Raw genomic sequence first — 23,006 nt, 5'->3', positions numbered from 1 at the left:
TGGACCCTCTCTAACAGTTTTGTGTCCTTCTGACGCTGTGGCATGGAGAGGGGCACTCTGCCCTCTGCAGCTCTTTGTTGTGGAGTCCTGGTGCTGCTGATGGCTACCAGGTTGGGTAATGAGGCGGCTGGGCAGCTGCTGAGACCACCTAGATTGTTCCCTTTCCCACCCCTTCCACTGTCCTCTCTTCTTTTGCACAGTTTCTTCTCTCAATTCATGGGAATTCTGGTGCACTCTGCTTGCCAGCCTGTCCCGTGTTTATTTGCCTGTGAGTCACTGGTGAAGAAGGCCTCTTCTGTGCTCCATCAATGAGGCTCTTGTGTGTCTGGTTCTGTGCAGGGAAGGGCTCCAGAAGTGGCCTCGTTCTTCATTCAAACCCCAGAGCACCTCAGTGCTCATGATTAGTCTTCATTTGCTACAAAGAGCCTATCCCCCATGGGTGGTGTCATGCTGTGATGGTGGAAGAACTCATGGATACTTGGATGGGTCTGGTAGTGCCACAGCAAGATGGCCAACGTGCTTTTGAGGGGAAGGCTGGGGTTGTGGGACATTATGGAGAGCTGCTTGAATATGAGGAGCTGCCCCATACTGGGATTGTAGGGTTATAGGGAGAGTTGGGCATGAGGAGCTGCCCCACACTGATTGTAGGGATTTATGGAGAACTGCTGGGCACGAGGAGCTGCCCAGAGCCACCAGTGAGAGGCGGGCAGCTCAAGGGTTTGGGTGGCAGCAGGACCATACATAAAGCGAGGAGAGACATTTCTGCTCTGAAATTGCATAGCTAAATGTAAGCGGCTTTCATGTTTCTGTAATTACCTGTTGTATGGGAAGTGCTGAATCACGGCCTGAACCTCTGATTGATCACCTGAGGCAAGCAATGTGTCAGCTCTGGGAGCACAGGTGAAGGCAATTCACCTGTGCTACAGGAAGGGGTGGAGCCTGGCTGCACCTCTCTTAGACTCCATTTAAGAGCTGACTACCAGTGGGGAAGGATCTCTTTTGGAGATCCCTCCTTTGGAGTTTTACGGTGAACCCAGGAGAAGAGTAAGCACTCTATCTATTCTTTCTTTGGTGTAATAACCTGCTTAGCCGAACTCTCATATTTCATAATCATAACATCTGTATGTTCATTGATTATACACACGTGCTGGTTGTAATTATGACTTCTGAGCCTGCTTGACTTTGAGTTGGTGCATTGATGGAAAGAGAAATCTCAGGAGTTTCTGGAACCCAATGTGCTTTTTTTTTTGACAGTATCTTGGGTACCTATTTGGGAGGTTTCAGACAAGTAATGAGGGGCTTTTCCAGCTGCCAGCTATTAAAGGGGTTTGCTTTGTACTTCTGGATAAGACCTGGCAGCCACATAGAGGATTTCCTGCATCTAGGATGCAGCTGAAATATGCAGCCTGTTAGCCTGGGTGACAGCTCTTTGGAGTCAGCTCACTTGTGAACAGGGACTGCTGTATGTCTGAAGGATGCAGTTTTTAGAATTGGAGTGAACGAAGCATCTCAAATTGTAAAAATTTTTGTTTTTCTGGAAGAATTTGGAGGATGAGGATTAGGAGGGTGAGAGCAGAGGGAGCTTTTGAAACATGGCCAAGGTTGTTGACTGCTGTCACTGTTTTATTACTTGCTGAGATTTAGCTGTCCATTGCAAAGGTTGTGGGCGAGGGACTCACTCTGATCATTTAGGTGCAAGAACAGCTTGAACAGATGCAATTTGAGAGGTGGTAACAGCTGGTTGGTGTAGGATGTCGGGAGCAAAGGAAGAAAAATTGTAGTTTTCTATAATTCTAGCCTTGATATTCTTACAGGAGGTTATGGGGTAAGGCTTTGGGTTTAGGTGAAGTGAAGGCAGGAGCAAAAGACACTGAGGAAGGAGTCATCACGGAGCTAAAATATTCCATGCAGAAGTTTAGGAACTGAAGAATGTTATATGGCAGCACCATCTGGAGGAAAAAAAAACACATTTGGGATGCCTTTAAGAAGGACTTTGAGTGGGTGGCTGACTGAACTCCCTTCTCAACATGTATGGATGTTTGTGTGAAACTGCCATGCTTCTATTCCATGCAGGTGTTTTTCTCCTTTAAAAAGAGGGAAATGACAGTTTTCCAGCATGGATATTTCTAGCATCCAGTAAATGTCTTTGCATGTTCCTGCTTCGTGATGGCACCAAAGCTAATCTTTCTGAAATAGAGCTGTAGCTGGTGTCGGAAATCCAGGAATTTGCATATCCCCATCACCACGATGTGTTTGTATCCAGTTACTTAAACATAGAAGCAGTGATCTATCAGCCTTTGCAGCCCTCTGGAAAAATAGCCTTATTACTTTGAAAGTGTTGATTTGCAGGACTTAAATTAAGTTTTCCCAAATTTTTCTGTCGGAGGATCTTAGGAAAGCTATTCAAGGCAAAATTCGTCTTGAAAATGGTTCTTAAGCACTAAAAACCCAATTTTCCTCAGTTGTGACTTTATGGTGATATTATGCTCTTTTTTTCCTATGCAGGCATCTTTGCTTACTTGAACTACCATGTTCCCCGGACAAGAAGGGAGATTCTGGAGACCCTTATCAAAGGTCTCCAGCGGTTGGAGTACCGTGGTTATGACTCTGCAGGTAACAGTGGTCTTTCTTGGATTTTGGCTTAGCAATTCTCATTGTGTTGTAAATGTTTTCTACTGTCTTCTGCTTTTGAAGGAAGCTGAAACGTAAATTGGATATGTGTATGGTTGTGTGGTTGGAGGTTTGGCTTAACTTTCAACATGTGAACTTCTGTACATGTTCTTGATGCCTGGCATTTAAGGACTGGGTCCCCCAATACAGGACAGGGAGCTATTGGAGAGGGTCCAGAGGAAGGCCACAAAGATGATCAGAAGGCTGGAGCACCTCCCATACGAAGACATGCTGAAAGGCTGGGCTTGTTTAGCCTGGAGAAAAGAAGGCTGTGGGGTGACCTCATTGCAGCCTTCGACTACCTAAAGGGAGCCTACAAATGGGAGGGGAGTCAACTCTTTACAAGGATAGATAATGGCAGGGCAAGGGGAAATGGTTTTAAGTTGGAGGAGGGAAGATTTAGGTTGGATGTCAGGGGGGAGTTCTTTACAGAGAGAGTGGTGAGGTGTTGGAACAGCTGCCCAGAGAGGTTGTGGATGCCCAATCCCTGGAGGTGTTCAAGGCCAGGTTGGATGGGGTCCTGGGCAGCCTGACCTAGCATTAAATGTGGAGGCTGGTGGTCCTGCATGCAGCAGGGGGGTTGAAGCTTGATGATCCTTGAGGTCCTTTCCAACCCAAGCCATTCTGTGATTTGGATTGTAGACTCACAGAATGCATCGGGTTGGAAGGGACCTTAAAGGTCATCTATTTGCAACCCCTCTACCATGGTATTGAAAATATCTCCAAGGTGACAAGGGGAAGATTGACTTTCAGTCTTAAGGGTTTCTTGCCTTTTCTTTTGGAGAGAGAAAAGGCATTGTACAGAAAAAAGGCAGCAGTATTTCTTTACATAAATAGCTGTAACACTGGTTCTGCATTTCATGCTATTTATATTCCATGATGATGCTTAGGTGTGGGAATCGATGGTGGCAACGACAAAGACTGGGAAGCTAATGCTTGCAAAATCCAGCTTATCAAACAGAAGGGGAAAGTGAAGGCTCTGGATGAAGAGGTGCACAGTATGTATTGTTCTTTCACTCTTTGCTCTCTTCTATTGAAACATTTTCTCATGTCATTTGTGTTTTGATTATCATCTATTTTATGCTGAAAAACTCTTATTTGGAAATAACTTCTAGGTAAAGTGCCAGAGGTATAAGTACTCATACGTGTGTTCAGAGGACCTGAGAGCATGAAGTTACAGAGAAACACACGCTATTAATGTTAAATAGATTTAAAATACAGTTTCAAACCTGATAAAACAAACTTTCCTTCAAACTGGGAAAATGGGAGATCCTGGGAGATGGTTATTAGACATCTAGAGCTTGGCCGTGAAGCAAGAAGAATGTACTAATAAGTTCAATGGTTGAATTTTATATTTCTACCTGTAAAACAGTCTGCATAGCAATGAAGTATGTGAATGGCTACAAGTAGGCACTGATGTCTTAAGTGCCAAATCAATAAGAGCGCACAAAGTGAGGTCTTGTCCACCTGCTTCTCTTCATATTTCCTTGATTTTTAAAGCTAGATTCGTTACATCTGTACTGAACACAGAGAGTCACAAAGTTGTTGGGTCAGAACTTGGCGTTTCGTTAGGTTTGCCAATTCTTCTAGCTGCTCAGTATTGCTATCTCTGTGGACTTGGGAGGTGGGATGAGATTCTCCCATGGCTTTGGGTCGGGATAATTAACCTTCTCCCACTTTTGCCTGCAGAGCAGCAGGACATGGATCTTGACATCGAGTTCGATGTGCACCTTGGAATTGCGCACACCCGGTGGGCTACCCATGGAGAGCCTAATCCCATCAACAGCCATCCACAGCGCTCAGATAAAAACAATGGTGAGAACATTTGCTTGGCATCTGACTTTTTGGGACACCTAACATGTCACAGAGAAGGGTGGACCCAGAATGGGTGGTTTAATGCAGACTGTGATGATGAGCGCAGTCATTGGGAAGCTGGAGGAGACTGAGTCTGATTTTCACCGTGGGAAAGTTCTCATGAGCTACTTGCATCACTGACTGATCTCATGGAGAGCTGGGATCAGCATCCCAGAGGTTCAGTGCATAGTGCAAGAAGAGTTAACACAGAATGAAAATGGATGGTAAGAATCTACCCAAATATTCTTTTGGATTTTATCTTCTGCCACTTTTTTTTTTTTTTCTGATCACCACCACTGTACAGAAGTGGCTTGGTTGTTTTTTTGTTTTGTTTCGGGTTTTTTTTTTTTTTTGCTGTAGCAGCCCAGGAGACAGCACCAACAATCTGACAGGAGGAATGAAGTGTTCATTTATTTCCAGCAGGGTCGTTGTTATCTTCTGCCACTCACAACCAAACAGAATGGGGAAGGGCAAGGAAATCATACCAGGAAGTGAAACTCTTTATTCTGGTGGCTTTACAGACCGTGAAGGTCTATAATCCCTGCTGTTTATTGGGTGTTGTGCTGCTGTGGGCATAGGTGGGTGCCAATTGCCAGGCTGAACCGTGTCTTCCTCTGTCTGCAGAATTCATCGTCATCCACAATGGCATCATCACCAACTACAAAGACTTGCGGAAATTCCTGGTGAGCAGAACCCTGGTGTTGTTGGGAGGGATCATGAGCCCCCCATGCACTCCCAAGCTGCATTCATTCCTTTTCTCAGTCTTCCACTTGCACTCTCACTCTCCCACTCCCCTGCTCCCTACCACTTCCTTGCTCACAGTCACCCTTGAACTCATGCACACTCACGAGCACCCACTCTTGCTCTTCTTGTGCTGTTGCACTTTTGTATTTGCACTTACTGACACACACACTCTACATCGTGCTTTCTCTTCTACTCCTCTTGCGCTTATGCCTCCATTTGCACTTCCACTCTCTCACTTGGATCAATGGAGTGGGAAGAAGGGATGGATGAGTGGGTGGGAGGGAAAAAATGAAAGATGGAAGGCAAAATGGAAAGGAAGGAAAGGAGGAGGAGTGGAAGAAAGGGAGGGGCAGGAAATAGAGGGCTGGTTACCCAATGTGTGCTGTTGCTGCAGGAGAGCAAAGGCTATGACTTTGAGTCAGAGACGGACACAGAGAGCATCGCCAAACTGGTGAAGTACATGTATGACAACCGGGACAGCGACGACATCAGCTTCACCACCCTGGTGGAGAGAGTCATCCAGCAGCTGGTAATGCATGGGGCACAGTGTGGGGTGGGAACACAGAGATGGATGGGGACAGACATGCATCCTGGGAGCGATACCCAGGGAGCCCTGTTAGAGACGGGGTCAGGTCCAGGCAGTGTGTGCTTGCAGTCTGCCTGCAGTCTCCATCTGGAAGAGATGCTGACCCCTGGTGGGAACTCCACCGCACAGCCTGGCTTCCATGTGTCAGCTGTGGCTGAATTGCGCAGTACCAGAATCCATCACAGTGCACATCTCTTCCCAGGGCAGGTTGCTCAGGTGGTGTTTTTTTTTCCCCAGTGATTTCTTTGGCAGAAGCTGCAGTAACTGCAGACAGGAACAAATGTTGCTTTTTATCAGTTTTTTTTCCTCGTAAGTTCCCTGTGAGCTAACACAGGAGTGCTTGCAGGGACTGCTAGGCAATTCAGAGCTCAGTGAGTGAAGCCCAGGAGGGCTGAGGAGGAGCCCAGGGCACCTGGTGGCTCCAAGGCATCAGTGAAATCTGCTCAGTATCTCCAACATATTTACAGAAACGTAAGTGTAGTTTGTATGCTGAGATGCCTAAAGTCCTGCCCTGGCCTCAAATGAAGGGATAAACCATATTTTTTTCATTCTAGGAAGGTGCTTTTGCCCTTGTATTCAAAAGCGTTCATTATCCTGGTCAAGCAGTTGGTACAAGGTAAGTATTTGTATATTAAAAACCAGTCTTGGTGCACCCAGCCTCGAGGTATGTTCCCTCCTAAGCCAGGATAGAAGACAACAGAGATTGTTCTCATGGTATATGATAAAATGTATGGTGTATATGATAAGGTATATATGGTAGGGTGAGGTTGACTGTTGTTTTTCACTTCTCCAATTACTATAACAGAAAATTCCAAAGAGCAGAATGGATCCATTGGAAGGGTGCACCAAGTATTTTAAAGGTTTCTTTGTAACCTGTGTTACAATTGGAACAGAGCAGCTCTGAGCTTCAGGAGGAACAGCTTTTTCTCTAGACTTATGGTTGCAAGAGCTTTAGAAGGAGATGGTTTTCTCTTTTGTGTTTGCAGCATGTGGGCAAGTGCTTCATTTGACTTGCAAACGAGCCAGCCTGGTGTCCTTCTCCACTTTTGAACATGAGGATCAGTCCAGTTGATTTAATCACGTGTTAACATAATAACCAAGTTCAAATTTACGTGCCAATAACCGTAGGTGCACACAGTGAGCAGCAGACCTTGTGTTCCTGGCTCAGACATCTGGGATTTGGGTTACGCTCGCAGAGCTAATGCTGAATTTGGGACGCATTTTAGCTCAGCCAAACCTCTGGGTGCTGAGGATTGTCACTCGGTGTCTTGCAGACGAGGCAGCCCTCTGCTCATAGGAGTGCGTAGTGAGCACAAGCTCTCCACTGACCACATCCCCATCCTGTACCGTACAGGTAAGCGTGAGCTTTAATGTCCTCTGACTACAAGCAAAACGTGTCTTAATGCAGTACAGTTCAACTTAGATCCTTGCATTCATATTATGTTTGTGGCATGTTGGCATTCAGAAGTTTATTTGCTTTTAAGAACATGCTTTGCCAGCACTGTCATGAACCTTATTTTATTCCCCCATAATGAAAATTGTTAAAACCATTCAGTTGCTGAGCACTGAGTCATTCTTTGAGTGCTACAGTGATCATAAGGACTGTCCCAGTATGTTTTCCTCCTTCCTGATGGTGCTGCTAATGATACCTTGCTGCATTATGAGAAACCAGTCCTAGTAAGCTGTCTATTTAATCTTGGTTGATGTTGGATGATTAGCAGTAATTCCTCATGTATGCCTGTAACAGCCTTTTTTTTTCCCCAATGATCTGAATTTTGTTTTCCAATTACACTTTCAGCTGTACAGTCTATGGATCATTCTTTTGATGGAATATCCATAAACGTGGAGGAAGGTGCCTACCAAAGAAAATCTCATAGTTGATATTTCAGACAAATCCTCCAGTTTGTTAGGAATCAAAAATGAAGCAAATATGCATTGTCTCTTTACTGTGTGGTTATTGCTTTCCATGTAATTTAGTGAAACAAATGGGATAACTGGGGGATAACTAATGGGAATTTCTTCTGGATCACAAATGCTATGAGCAATGCACGGGAAAATCCGCTGAACCTACTTCAAGTGTTGTGCCCAAATGCTTGGCAGTGAGGTTTACGTGTGACTGCAGCTCACTTCCCTTTGCTCTATTAACGTGGCTGTGTTTGTTCAGCTTGAAATATACTGGGCACTTATTAGGACGAACCATTTTTAATCTCATATTAAGTACTTAATTTAATCGCACTTTCATGTGTGATCTGATGAACTGAGTTCACATCTGGAGCTGCAGGAAAGAGCAGCATTGTTCATTTGTGCAGCAGTGCCTTTGCAGAGCTGCAGCATGATTGGAGTTGTGATAAGGGAGAGAGATGGTATTAAAATGTACTCCAGGCATATCCCTCCTCCCCAGTTTTCATTATACCTGTGTTAACTCTCCATGGCATTTCAGTTCTTTGATTTAGAAGGGGAAAGATTCTCATAGATTCTAGTCATTGGGAAGTGGATGCTATGCAGCAACAATCTGGGTTACCCATAGATAATTGGGTCATCTCTGGGCAAATAGATAAAAGCTATAACTAGTTGATAATGCTCATTGTAACTTTTCAGCCACTCCTTGGTTAAGATACAGATATTGTCCATTCCAACTCCAGCTCAGCGGAAAGCATTGCAACATAGTAAAGTCAGTGTGGGGAAATGCATTTTGAGAAGCAAGATTTGCATGTTTTGATCAAGTGTGGGTACTTCTGTTGGGGGTTGGCCACTAACACCTTCGCTCTGTCTTTTCCTTCATTTACTGACCTGACGAAGTGGATGGCCCTGAACTCTTGGCTGAGTGGAACCTTATGAAATACCAACATGAAAGCAGTATTTTTCCTTTACATTTGCAGCACTACAATTCTCAGCATTACGTTACCAAATCAAGTTGGTTCTTAGTCCTCTGTCCTTCAGTCCTCTTAGATACTTCCTTCCCAGCAGCGTAAGACAAATCTTGAATCCAGCTGAGAAGCTTGTATTTGATATCTCAGGAGCAATGCCAAGTGCTTAATCATGAATTCCTCATCTGTGTCTGAGTGCATTAGCTCAGCCAGACAGAAGCAGGTTTGAATTACTGCTGGTGGTGCTCAGGTGGTGTGAAAGAATGTCATCTGGTGACAAGAATCACTGACAAAGAAAGAGCAATCCTGCTTGCATTCTTAAAGTTCCAGGATAGTTAGTGAAACACGAGCACAGGAGGCATTTGTAATGATAAACAGGACATATTCAACTGGGAAAATATTGCTAACTGTGACTGCTCGTAAAGCAGCGTGAGTTCTCTTTTCCTAGTGGAGTCATGCTTCAACTTTTTTTTACTGCTGTTTTTCTATAAACTTAAAACTCTGCATGCAATGTTACGCTTGCAGGTTTAACTCAAAAGCATATAAAAAGCATGTAAGCAAACTGAGAAAATGTACCACAATACAATTATTGGTGCTGCCCTCTATTCGTTGTTGCTGTTCAATTTACTGTGACCGCTCACAGTGATGGAAATAGTGCTTCATGTTGGTATTGTGCCTTGGGATCTTTGGCTGAGCATAACCCTGCAGCTTATTCTGCATTTGTCAGTGTGTACAGTTCCTAACCCTTGTGTCTTTTAGGTAAGGATAAGAAGGGAAGCTGCAACCTGTCTCGTGTGGACAGCACCACCTGCCTCTTCCCTGTTGAGGAGAAAGCTGTGGAGTACTATTTTGCTTCTGATGCTAGGTAATGTGCTATAGCATCTTTCAATGTAGATATAGATTTGTTCTTTAGAGGCAGATCTTAACTATTGTTAAGATTCCAGAGGTGTGTGTTGGGAAACCTGGGAGAGCACAGACCTAAAGTAACAGGACAGATGTTGCTTCTCCAGTGATCTCTGTACATGGGCAATTCCTTTGTTGTCAGAGGTGGCTTATTTTAGTGGAAGTAGGAAGGAACAACTTGACAACAGCTTTATCAGAACTGGTGGTTTTCTGTATGTTGGGGAAATCGATACTTGTTGCGGAAATGTAAAAACACTGCAGTGCTCAACTCAGCAGGGCATTTTGTCAGTGTTTTGGAGAGTCTTGGGGTATCCCTCCATGCTCTGGTCTCACAGAGCTCATCCAAAGTCAGAACAAAAACTGCTGAAATAGTGAGTTGATGTGCTTCAGTGCAGCTCTCTTTGAGTAAGAGAGCAGAGTCTGAAATCTAATGGTAATTCTACTATTGGCCCTACTCAAGTAACCTGCAAGCAGGGAAGGTGTTCAGTAGCACCCAGTGCTTGGAGTATGTCTAAGTAGATCTTAAAGCACTTTAAGAGGTGGCCAGGTTGCCCAAGGTTTTATAGATGGGGAAATTGAAATGCAAGGAGGAATGATTGCTCATCACTGGAAAAGGAAAGGGACTCTGTACCTGCAGTTTAGCATCCTGTGTGTTACCTTCTTCCTGACTTCCATTCTAGCTCCTAATGCTTAGATCCCGTTACTTTGTCTGAGGAGCTCATAGTTTCTTCTTCAAGCAGGCACTGAGCTCCATAATAAGGTAGATGGGGAAAAATCCAGTTATATTGGCAGTGTGGAAATGTTCTTCACAATGCTCTTCTCATTAAAAAATAAAATTCCATTGATACGAGTAACTTCTAAAATCTTTATGTTCAATTATAAATAGGGCTGTAGCCCTCATATTTCTGTGGTAAATAATGTCTTACAGCACATGATGTATGCTTTTATAGTGCTGTCATTGAGCATACCAACAGAGTGATTTTCCTTGAGGATGATGATGTAGCAGCTGTGGTTGATGGCCGTCTTTCCATCCACCGGATCAAACGTACAGCAGGCGATCACCCCGGGCGTGCCGTGCAAACCTTGCAGATGGAACTTCAACAGATTATGAAGGGTAACTCTTCTGAATGTCACCTGGGTAGATGCACGTACCCACAGTCACAGAATTTTTCAGGTTCTGAAGGACTTCTGGGGATGATCTGGCCTTGGATCAAGTTGTTTTATTCAAGTAACAGAGCAGAGACTGAAATCTGATGGTAATTCTAATAGTGACAACCCGAATCAGATTGTTCAGATCATTATTTAGTTGAGTTTGGAATATGTCAAAGGATGGAAATCCCACAGAGTCTCTCAGTGCCTGTTCCAGTGCTTGACCTCACCCTCATGGTGCAAGAAATCGATCTTGCATCTAATGAGACTTTTCGTCAAGTGAACACCATAATGAGAATTGTGGGGCTGAGGATTTTCTCTCCTGCTTGGAGGCATCAGTATGTTCTGAGATTGAACCCTAACCACCTTGGATCTAACCATTAGTCGACACATTCTGATACATTGAATCTAGTTCTTATGATGAGCTGATGCTTTGGTAGAAAATGAAGTGAAATGAACCTTAATAGTAAGGTTCATTAGGTACAAGAATGAAAAATCATCTCTGACTGATAACTGGCATGTCAGTGACTCTAATTAAAGCTTTTGCCCATGTGAATGTGAATTACCTGAAAGTAAATAAAAGTATTATCTTGTCTCTTATTTATTTTATAGGTAACTTCAGCTCGTTCATGCAAAAGGAGATTTTTGAGCAGCCAGAATCCGTTGTTAATACCATGAGAGGAAGGGTCAACTTTGATGACTACACTGGTAATTGAGATGAATTCTTCTTTATTTCTGGCAGCACAACATCCAGCAGTTATTCACACCGGTAATCTTGAGAAGTTCTGGTACTTGGCCACCCTAATTTTTCTCTCTGAATCTTGCCTACAGTGAATCTTGGAGGCTTGAAGGATCACATTAAGGAGATTCAGAGGTGTCGTCGTTTAATTCTTATTGCCTGTGGGACGAGTTACCATGCTGGAGTTGCAGTAAGTGGTCAGTCTCGATCTGTTTGTGAGCTGTACGATGCTGCATCTGTCAGCAGGATAAGGATGAGATGATAATGCTCAGCAAATGTGTACTGCTTGGTGAAGATCCCTTGGAAGCTGTATTTACCAGACTTTCAAATTGCCAGCAGCAAAGATAGAATCATAGAATGGCCTGGGTTGAAAAGGACCTCAAAGATCATCTAGTTTCAACCCCCTGCCACAGACAGGGTTGCCAGCCACCAGACCAGGCTGCCCAGAGCCACATCCAGCCTGGCATGAACACATCCAGGGACTAGATAGGAACTGAAAGTTTGAACGCTTGAGTGATCTATGAAAATGTTGATAGTATTCAGTTGAGTAGCCACAACAAGCTTCTGGCTTGGCCTGGATACTGTTCGTAGCTCTTGAATTCACTGGTAATACAAGTTGCAGTCTGATGGAATGGCACTCTATAAGAAGGAAGAATTTTTCAGAAGAATTGGAAGCAGTTGGCCCTATAGGCTTTTTATGGGACCGGAAGCAGGGTAGCTTTTAACAGGGGTAGTTGTATGTCACTTGATTATACGGAGTAATTAGAACATAATCTAGTTCTAATTTTTTAAATGTATTTTGTTAGTAATATCTTTCTAACATTACCTTTTGCCAGACCCGTCAGGTTCTGGAAGAACTGACTGAATTACCTGTGATGGTTGAACTAGCCAGTGATTTCCTGGATAGAAACACTCCTGTCTTCAGAGATGATGTTTGCTTTTTCATCAGCCAGTCAGGTACGGTCTCACTTTACCACCCAACTCGCTCACATCTTTCCTATAAGCTTGGGAGGCCAAAGACAGCGAGGCTGAATTCTTGTGCCTGTCTGTAGGACTGCAGATCCTACATGTAAAGGAAGAAAGTGGCACAGACATACAGGAGATGGGGAAAAAATGGAGTGGTTCTCCCCCTGTCCATCTGCATGCGTTCATTTAGCTGAGCCTTACACATGGTGACGGTGGTTTTGTTTCCTTTCTCTGTGAGGAAATATTCCATCAATCAGAAGGCTGAAAAAACATTCTTCTGAGGTTCTGCGTAAAGGCAACACAGTAGTTTCCTTTGAATAGTTGTAGTTCTTTAGTTAAAGCTGTACTAGATACTGAGCTGCACAGTGGATCAGCAATCCAGCAGCCTTGGAATGGGATGAGTGAGAAAACACATGCTTATCTTAGAAAGAAATATCGTGATATATCCTATTTAAAATATTTCCAAAAGCAGTGGCAAGAATTTATTTTCATTTTAGTTGCAGATTGTTGCAGCTGATTTTCAGCTTTGTTATTATAAACTAATAGTTAGATTTTCATCAATACAATGAAATACACTTTAGGTGGCAAAGTGTCAGTTAACTTAGAGTGTCCCTTCGTTTGTAGGGGACTCGTGTAAGTGTTATAGCTTTTTCCAGATTTTGAAACCTTTTGCTTTTTCTTATAAGTTGCACTGTCCCAAATGTAGCAGGCGACTGATTGAGAACCCTCGGGAGTAGATCTTTCCCCTGAAGTGTTGGATGTGGCATGCAAACAAGGATTTTCCTGGAACCTAAGCTTGTTTATCAGGCATTACAAAACCAAACCAAAGTAGATACTCAACCCCTGCCTACCCCCATTCGTAAATCTATTTTTCTACTCTTAGATTTCCACCCTACTGGCTGGTAGTATGTAATGCAGTGTGCAGCCAGTGTTGTTTTTGTATTGGAATATTGAAGTAGAAGTGAACCTAACTTGCTTCGTTTTTCTGTTGTCGTATGGACAGGAGCACCTCAAAAGAGGTGTTCTTTTAGGAGAAAGGCAAATTGATATAATATATGGTAGCTTCTAGTCCCATCTGTGGAGCTCAGCCCACAAACATCACTGCTGGGATCACCAGTGTGAGGATTTTATTTTCCCACCCGTTGAGTTCATTTAAACCAGTCTCTTTAATTGCTGACTCCTTTGACTTACAGACAAACACAAACCTTTAAGATTCTATTGGGAAAAGCACTGCAGTTCTACGTCTGCAGTGGCTGGAGTAACTGATACAAATGCTACAAAAGCACTGGAAAATGTGTCTTTTCAGGTGAGACAGCAGATACTTTGATGGGTCTTCGGTACTGCAAAGAGAGAGGAGCCTTAACTGTAGGCATAACCAACACAGTTGGCAGCTCTATATCACGGGAGACGGATTGTGGAGTCCATATCAATGCAGGACCAGAGATAGGGGTTGCCAGTACCAAGGTAATACCAAGTTCACAGACCTTACTGAATCTCTTGTGAAGACATTGGTTGTTGTACGGGTCCTCAGAATGCTTTCTACTCCCTTTTTAACAGTTGCAGTGGATGACTGTGTAGTCAGTGATTGTGTGCACATCAGTACTATTCGTTTTCCTTTTCTTGTATCTTGCAAAGAGCTTTCTTCTATTTTGTAAAGGAAACATTGCGAGGAAGCAATATTAAGTGTTGAAAACAAAGTGGTCTTGGAGAGAAGAATACGCTATAAGGCAAAAATTCTCTTCTCAGTCATTTGTCCTGAGCTACAGTCTTGGTTTAAACTTATGCCTCAAGATGGAAAAGGAAATAGTAAGAATTTCAGAAACTTAATACACAACTGCCCTGAATCACACTGCTTTACCAAAGAATGCTGATGTTAAAGCTTTACTTTTAGCAAATGGGGGAACGATTGATAAAATAAACCCATTTTTTGTGTCCACCTAAGAATTATTCTATGGTTGATGCATCTGGCTGCATGTGATACAGTTTAAAATACTGTGCTATGCTGCATTTCATTTCAGTGAAGTACTTCTGCACAGTGAAATCTGCTTTGATTTAGTTATATTTAGAGGCGAGATGATGTCAATCTGTTACATAAATTCAGCCAAAAACCACATTGGAGTTTAATAGTTCAGTGGGGAATTTGATCATGGAAAATTCATGAGTCTCTTACAAGAAAACTTTGAACGAGTTGTTTGTCACTAGGTTGTTTTCACATAACCAGTGGTTGGAGATAACTGAAAATGGCATTTTCTCTCTGGACATGTGGGGAGTTACCAAAGTTGTGCATATATGAAATATGAACTGGAAGAGGTTTCCCCGTAAGGCTGTATATTCAAGTTCATTTTGAGAACACATGATAAATAACGTAGCATGTCTTCAACTGCATGCTCCCCAAAAGTAGGAGGTCACATTCTGTATCAAACTCTCCTAGTCGCCATCATTCAAGCTTTTCTAAATTCCTTCAGAGCTGTTCTTCAGTATTCAACGTGGGGGTTATTTTGATCATGGTTGAAAAAGGGGCAGAACTACTACAAACCTTGATCTTATTTCTAAGTGACTTCAATCCCAGGCTGGCTCTGCAGAGCATTTCATCACAACACTGGTCTTTTAAGGACTTCAAAGGCTCACCCTCATAATAGCTGTTGGATTCTGTGCCTCAGATATTATTGCAGACAGAGTTGCCTTGAGCACTGTGTAGATGATTTTTCCCCAGACTTGGTGATACCCAGCACTGGAATCTTTTAGAGAGCCTTTGCAAGGTGAGGTGTTCAGAAGCTGTTCCTGAAGAGCTAAGGGGGAGGAAGGGTGGGAAATCACCTTTTCAGTAGACTTTGCTTTTCTTGCATGTGGTCCAAAAATCCTGCAGCCGGCTGTGCAGTGTTACAATATCCGGAGGTAGCGGTGGGCTTCCACTGTGTGTCTCCATCACTGGGTCTGCTGATCATCAGTGCTGTCGTCATTTGCTCCCTCAAATACAGAAAGAAGGACATAGCTGTAGTCACAAAACAGGATTTAGTAATTGCCAGAAATTCTAGAAATGCTCTTTCCTACTTGATTGGAAGGAAAGCCACCATTTAGTAATGTATTAAGAATGAAATCAGGAGCTAATTGAAGGGTGTTGTAGGTGAGAACTGTTTGCTTTCTGTCTTAATAATATGTTTCTCTCTCCTTTCTCCCTTCCCCTTACTAGGCCTATACCAGCCAGTTTGTCTCTTTGGTGATGTTTGCTCTCATGATGTGCGATGACAGAATTTCTATGCAAGAAAGACGCAAGGAAATCATGCGTGGTCTTAAAGGTCTACCAGGTAGGAAAACATTGCTTTGATTCCATCTTGCAAAGTAATAATTAATAGCACAGGTGAACCTGACAGTGCCTATGCTTTGCATTTGAAAGATGGAAGGATTTGTGCAATATGACTGTCAGTGGTAACTTTGCAACTGTATTCTCTCTGATGCATTCAGAGGACTAAATTGGACTGTTAAACACTGAGTCCAGTTCACTGCAAGTCATGGCTGTCTGTGTATATGAAGTATAGGCAGTGTGTACTGTTTGAGAGAGGCAGGGTTATAAGCAGACACAACTTTGATACTTCCAGACTTGATTAAAGAAGTGCTGAGTATGGACGATGAGATTCAGAAGCTGGCCACAGAGCTGTACCATCAGAAGTCTGTTCTCATCATGGGACGTGGCTACCACTATGCTACATGTCTAGAGGGAGCTTTGGTAAGAGATTTCTTTATTTGAAACTTTTTCAAGTGCACTTAGCTGTGGGCTTAGATTAGACACCTGGCTACAAGCTGATTTATAAACAGCAAGCAGCTGTGGTCTGCTGGCTGACACAGGCTGAAATAGTGTGTGAAATAACACTTGCCATACTGCTGCTGTTATTTCCACGTGAAGATACCCAATTCACATCATAGCTGCTGGCTACAGTGGACTGAAATGTATTTTCAGCTTCAGTGTTTGCATTGGGAATGTTTCGAGTCTATTTGGATTACAGACAGGGCACCCTGATAAAATCAATTCTTTAAACTGTTGGGGTGACATTTCCAGAAGTGCTTAGCATCCCAAATTGAGCACATTCCTTCTCTACAACCTGTGTATTGCAATTTCTACCTCTGAAAAGATTCCTTTCGGCATTTTGTTGTCACCTATGGACATCCACATGTCCTCTTTGTATTTACCTGCCCAGTTCTAGGCTGTGATGATGTATGCATTGACTGATGACAAATCATGAGGCCTTATGAAAGATTATTTTCTTCCCTATCTAGAAAATTAAAGAAATTACCTATATGCACTCTGAAGGGATATTGGCAGGTGAGCTGAAGCATGGCCCTCTTGCACTGGTGGACAAACTCATGCCTGTTATCATGATCATCATGAGAGACCATACGTATGCAAAGTGCCAAAATGCTCTCCAGCAGGTCATTGCACGACAAGTAAGTACCTGTAAAAACTTCTAGTGCACCAGAAATGCAGGCTTTAATATGGAAGCAGCTTTACCTAATCTGCTATAGTGTCACTACCTAAAATGTAAGTTCAGTAGGTGGTCTTTATGGGCAGTTTTGTATAATATTGGTGGAAAAAAAGAGTAGGAGGGAGACTGATTGGTATCTTTATTCTTAAATTTATGACAGTTTTTGCTACAAATCTTACAGGGCAATAGAAGGTGGAGGCTGAGACCTTTGTGGCACTGTGGGTTAGGTTCAAGATATTTGTAGATAACTCCTGCAGAACCCATAGAACTGAGGTAGTTTTCAGTTTTAACAGTATTTCACTAGCTAAGAATGCATAGGAACTCCTATTTGAAGTGTGGAGTTTGTTGTTTAAGCCTCTGGGATTTCCCAGTTCTGTCAAATCACAGAAAAGGGAACAACTCAGACTGTGCAGTTCATATGCACGTGCAGAATGCACTGATGTTGTGGTTTAATGAGAAGAGTACACTGACAGAACGCAACAGATGCAGAAGCCTGATGGGCTTTGTTTATCCTTTAAAATATGCTACAGAGATGCCCATGTGATGTTAAACTGTTTTGTTTTGAATTAAGAAAGAGGTTCTTGCCACCACTGATCTGAATATAAGTGAAAAACAGAACATTTCAGACCTATTTTAATTCAAAATTTGTCTTTTCTTGTTTCAGGGACGACCTGTTATCATTTGTGACAAGGAAGACATCGAGACAATTAAGAACAATAAGAGGACAATCAAAGTTCCCCATTCTGTGGACTGTCTGCAGGGTATCCTGAGTGTTATCCCCCTTCAGCTTCTGGCTTTTCACCTTGCAGTTCTCAGAGGATATGATGTAAGTATGATATTCTCTTCTGAATTCCCTTCCTCATCTCTTGCATTTGTACTTGCTACCTGCATGTCTGGAAAAAGTGTATTGGGTGTGGCTGGAAGTCTGTGGGGGCTGTCTGTGTGACTGCTTGAGTTATCGGAACAAGGTTAAAAGGTAGACCTAGCAACTGCAGAGGCTTTTTGTGAGCAAAACGTGAGGGCGGTCTTTGACACACGGCTGAGAAGTGTGCAGTTTGAGTTTGGATGTGTCTGTTTTCTAGTGCTGGATGGTTGGTAGGGAGCAAAAAGGAAGCTAAAAAATCCACAGAAGGATGTTTGAGATACAGAGTTTGTTTGTGTTGGTTACTCGATCATAACACAGGCACCGGTCTCTACCTCTTATCGCAATGACCTTCTGTATTTGAGATCTGTAACAGTGTACGCCAAAGGGACCGAGTCCTTTGTTCTTCTGCACTGATTATCCTCATTAATAGGGAAATATGTTCAGTCGACTTCAATTTAAACACAGAACCAACACTTCACGTGTTAAAGAGTTGTACACAAAGAAAGTGTGTAAATACTCACAAGCATCTTCTTTCTCCTCCTTCTCTGCAGGTTGATTTTCCAAGAAATCTGGCCAAGTCCGTAACTGTAGAGTGAAAGATCATCTGAATCATAGGGGCAAAGGGGAATTAAGTGAAAGACTCTTTTTGGTACCAAAATAACTTGATTTTAAATCCCCTAGGTAAATCTTATTTTGGTAATTGATTGTTTGTGTACGAGATCACTGTAATTCCATTACATTAGTGATTGTCAAATTGATTCCACATGCTATGCCAATAGCTTTGGGTTTTTTGAACAGTAGATTTCCATGGAAGCTATTAAATGGTTTTCTTTAAAAATTACTGAGTCTTCTAGGTAAAGGGCCCTCCACTTCACTTTCAGATACTGTCATTGTTTCTTACCAGTGTGGCTCACTCCAGTTGCTGGTGAGGAGCCATTCAATGCATTACCTGTCATGCTCTTAGGCAGCGATACCAGAGTGTACAACTGGAACAGGAGCTGCTGCTGGTCATGGTCATGTTTGTGCAGGTATTTTAACAGTGGAAGAAACTGTAAAAGAGCATTTGTGTCAACTTCCCCCTCATTCATAAAAGGGGATTCAACTGACCTGTCTCAGCTTCTGAAGCTCTAGGCATGTTGTAAATGTGCTGAGGAAGTAATGCTGCTTCAGAAAGATGTTATCTATGCCAAACACCTAGCAGTTGACAATCTCATAGAGCTGGGCCATGACACAGTGTGACACAGTAGCTCTTTGTAGTTGTACCTATGAAGATGGTGGAACTCACACCTTCAAATGCAAGTGGAAGCAGTGTCTGGCTCAGCACCATGGATGCCTACCAAACAAAGGAGGGGGAACAGTGCTCAGTTGGTGGTGGTGTTTATTTTGTTGGCTTTTAATTTGTTTTTAAACAAGCAGCCTTCTTCCTGTGTTGTGGGATGAAGGCTTTTCCCTCAGAGCCGTAGCACTGCGAAGAGATCATAAGGAATGGGCTTTATTTTGCTGCAGATCACTTAATGGTTTCTGCCTTCTGTCCTTTGAACAGAGACAGCACTAAATCTCTCTCTGTGAGTCTTGCTACGTTATACAGAGTCCCATAAGTGCATGGGTTCTAGTTTATTTAGGAGCAGTTCATATGGTTGTAGTGTCATATGTGGTTGTGTCAAATTGAGCTGGTGTAAAATTGGAGGGGATAAAACTTGATAGCCACAAAATACTTTGATTTTTTATCATTATTTGCAGAAGTTACTCAGAAAATATGCCTTCAAGATGTTAAACAAGTCATTAAAGGGCAGTTAATTTGGTGTTTTCTAATGTAGAAAGGTGAATTCGTACCAGCCTGATGAGTTCTGAATTAGCTTTATATATGCAAAAGCATAGCACAAGGTGGAAAGCAGTGCTTGCTGAGTCCTGGTGAATATTTCAAAGTGCTGCCCCTGGAAAACTGCTTTAACAAATGCAGTGTTTGGGGACCATCCATTACTATTAAAACTCAGCTCTGGTGGATGATTTTCAACAGAAGAGGACTGCTCAGACAAAGTGTTTCCAAAAACAGTGGCAATTCTGCTTTATACCAAACCGCAGTAACCTGTCTGACTTCAGTTCATAATCAGCCTGAGGCTGTTTTGGGTTATGTTAATGAGTAAAATGCTGCATGCCTGGAAACTTTCTTGAAGCCAACATATGTATGTTTATTAATATTGTGTTCAGACTATTAATTTATGAATGCATTGTATTGCCAGTGTAGGATGTTGCATTGTAGTTGTACAGCAGTTGCTTATGAGGTGCTGACTCCTACTCTGTGCCTCTGCCTAGGCATGACCAGTAGACTGCCCTTCTTTGAAAGGATGTAATTCTCCCAGAGGAACAGTAAACAATGTGTGTTCAGTGCTAACAGTCTGGGGGCAGCTCCTCTTTCTGCTGCCACTCACCTTATTAAGGGAAGCTGTGAACCTTGAGCATGGAGGCTGGGAGCCAGGGAAGGTTCTCCATTGCCCAGCATAAGGACTTGCAGTACCACATCCTGTGTTCTCGTTAGCATGAGGTCTGATGGGAAAGAACCTGCAAGAGAATGGTTTGAAGATCTGCTTCTCCTATTCCATTCAGAAGAAAAGCACGAAGCGTTGCTTTTAGCTTGCCTTGTGCAGATAATGGTCTGCCAGCTCACTCCTGGCAAACAGAGTGGTTGACATGGCAGGCAGGGTGGTCAACCTCACAAAATGCAAATTGCTGTTCAGTAGAAGGCTGGTAATATGGGCTGTTAAATACTTACGGAAGTTGTGTACAAAGAGGACCAAAGAACAGGATTCTAAATGAAAAATGTAATGAATCTGACACTCTCCTGTTGGATGTAACTGTACAGATATTGCTGAGCTCTTTGGTTTTAATACTGTGATAGAGAAACCCTTATTCTCTGTAATTCTCCACAACAGATTCTTCATTTGTCTGAAGTAAGGTAGTGTTCACCCCCTGCATCCTGCAGGTTGCCAGCAAACTGCCTCAAGTGTACAAACTGCCAAAACAAAGGTGTAGTACGTGCAGGTAGGATGTTGTCATAGTTCAATGGAGGATACTTGCTATGAAGAATTTCTCTGATGAGCATGGTAGGGAATCCGTAAAGCATCTCATTGTTAATTGCCATGCCAGTGTGATTGTATAAAGCACTCTTCTTAGCTTTCCTTACCTCATTTTGTGTAGACGTGTGTTTTGATGAACAGATGGTATTTCTCTCTTTCCCTAGAGGACTTTTAGAATGTCTTGTGATATTTATTAACAGCAGTCAGTCTTCTGCTCTCCAGAATGAATGTTTTGCTTACTGAGCCAGTCCAACTCCCTCCTCCTGATGGAGGTGTGCAGACATCCAGCAGCCCTTCACTAAAATCCAGCCATGGGTAAACACCAGTAAAGCCCTTTCTCATTTTGCATAGCAGCTGCCTATTACTGCTTACGTTGGCCAGAAAGGTTTTTCCTCCCGTTTGCACTGAAGAAACGCTGTACTCAGCTCTGAATTTGTCAAATGAGTGAGTACAGTCTGCACGTATGTCATTGCAAAGAGCCCAAAGCAGTGTTGGGATAGCCAGGTGTCTGTAGCATGCAGCGATGGTTTGTGGATGCCCTTCTGTCCACATCCTTGTCTGTAAAGTCTCTTTGTATGTAAAGAGCTGCACTAGTGACAGCTCTGAGACAAGTGGGAGAATCTCATGTGTATAACAGCATGCAATCTTGCTTAATTAGTATCCCTAACAATAGCCCGGACAAACTGGGTTGGGTTAAGCTGCAGAGTGAGACATCTAAAAGCCCAAGGAGGACCAACATTAGTGCAGAATGAGGGTTTTCTCCCTTCTGGTAGCAGTCCTTGGCAGCGCAAGCAGCAGCATGTAGGATGGATGGGGGAGCTGCAGTTTGGCATGTTGGTGTTTGTGGCTGATTTTAGATCCCACCTGATGGTACCAAATTTGCCTCAAAAAGTACAGAGTCCCTCCACCAGATCAGGAAGAAGAAATAAGGAATTGAGTTTGAATCAGAGGATAAAACTATTTGCCTTCAATTCTGTGTGTGTAAATAGAGATTTGAAATGGCAGATACCACCATTTCTTCCCTATGGTTCTGTTTGCCTCTGCGTGTACATATCCAGCTTTCTTGGTTTGTGGGGACCAGACTGTACCTTGTTTCCTGTTGTGTGCTGTATGCAGAAGACGTCTTATTTTGTCTGTAATGTTTTATAATTTGCGTTCTGTCTTTTTGCTTACTTTTTTTGTATCTCACCCTTTGAATAAAATCAAGTGCCCTACATTAAACAAATCGAATTACTGGTCTTCAGTTAAGTACATGTAAAAGTATCAAACAAGCATCTGTTTTCTTAAATAAGATTAGCAGCTTGGACATGCTCTTGTTAAAAAACACTTTTCCTGTGCAAGTAGTAAAGCCACAAAGCTGCTTTTGGATGTTAGTGCTTTGAAACAAGGAACCTGTGTCCTTAGTATCAATTAAAATCACAGAACTAGAGCCAGGAGTGAAGTGCCATAGATTAAGGGGCAGCAGTTAAGTACATATTATGGGGATGAAGTTATCTCAGTGGGGCCACTTGGCTAGGCCTGTAGTTTGGGAGCTGCTTTTGGACAAGCCTGATCCTAAAGCTGTCCTATTTCTCACCTATTTCCATGATTTTATCAACTAGTTGGAATAGATCACAGGCATTTGAAAAAAGAAAAAGCAAGTTAGCTCACCCAGATGGCCCATTCCATGCTAAAGAGGCTGTGATAAATGAGACCCATACCTCAAGAGGGGGCAGGACACCTTTCTTCCACTTCCCCTCCTCAGGCCCATTATTTCCTGTTAAAAGTCCATGTTTCTGTGGTCCTCACAAATTCCCATGGCAGCAACTTTACACAAACAAGCTGCTTGCCCATGTCTGGATTCTGAAAGTGGTGGTGAGCCCTGGCATGTGGGGGGCACTGAGGATGTGGGTGCCCCATCCCTGGAAGTGCCCAAGGCTGTCGGTGGGGCCTTGGGGAGGCTGAGCTGGTGGGTGGCACCCAGCCCAAGGCAGGGGGTGGGGCTGGGTGGGCTGTGAAGTCCCTTCTGATCCAACCATGGTCCTATGGTTCTGCATGCTTAGAAGTTGGTTTCAGAGGAGACAGAACAGCGCTAAATCGCAGAAAGACTCCTTCCAAAAAGCAGAGGGCTG

The 23,006-nt window shown here is 43.1% G+C and overlaps 1 protein-coding gene across 3 annotated transcripts in view; it reads left to right on the top strand.

Moving 5' to 3' along the window:
- The window catches only part of GFPT1 (glutamine--fructose-6-phosphate transaminase 1), a 35,254-nt gene that overhangs the window by 5,432 nt on the left and 6,816 nt on the right, over positions 1-23,006 (top strand). For 2 of the 3 annotated variants that reach the window (XM_031607991.2, XM_090125691.1), the window contains exons 2-19: positions 2,506-2,613; positions 3,561-3,668; positions 4,360-4,485; positions 5,149-5,207; positions 5,663-5,797; positions 6,409-6,470; positions 7,129-7,208; positions 9,481-9,586; positions 10,575-10,738; positions 11,386-11,481; positions 11,605-11,702; positions 12,349-12,469; positions 13,785-13,942; positions 15,669-15,783; positions 16,075-16,202; positions 16,751-16,918; positions 17,621-17,782; positions 18,373-22,129. In XM_031607991.2, the coding sequence (XP_031463851.1) occupies positions 2,506-2,613; positions 3,561-3,668; positions 4,360-4,485; positions 5,149-5,207; positions 5,663-5,797; positions 6,409-6,470; positions 7,129-7,208; positions 9,481-9,586; positions 10,575-10,738; positions 11,386-11,481; positions 11,605-11,702; positions 12,349-12,469; positions 13,785-13,942; positions 15,669-15,783; positions 16,075-16,202; positions 16,751-16,918; positions 17,621-17,782; positions 18,373-18,417 (2,039 nt within the window). In that variant the 3' untranslated portion in view covers positions 18,418-22,129. Of the gene's footprint in view, positions 1-2,505; positions 2,614-3,560; positions 3,669-4,359; positions 4,486-5,148; positions 5,208-5,662; positions 5,798-6,408; positions 6,471-7,128; positions 7,209-9,480; positions 9,587-10,574; positions 10,739-11,385; positions 11,482-11,604; positions 11,703-12,348; positions 12,470-13,784; positions 13,943-15,668; positions 15,784-16,074; positions 16,203-16,750; positions 16,919-17,620; positions 17,783-18,372; positions 22,130-23,006 lie in introns of those variants that run through there. The other variant, XM_090125692.1, reaches the window with a different exon arrangement.

This window comes from Phasianus colchicus, chromosome 27, assembly GCF_987193195.1.
Source record: "Phasianus colchicus chromosome 27, bPhaCol1.hap1.1, whole genome shotgun sequence".
NCBI classification, from domain to species: Eukaryota; Metazoa; Chordata; class Aves; order Galliformes; family Phasianidae; genus Phasianus; species Phasianus colchicus.
This window is presented reverse-complemented; position numbering and strand designations above follow the sequence as displayed.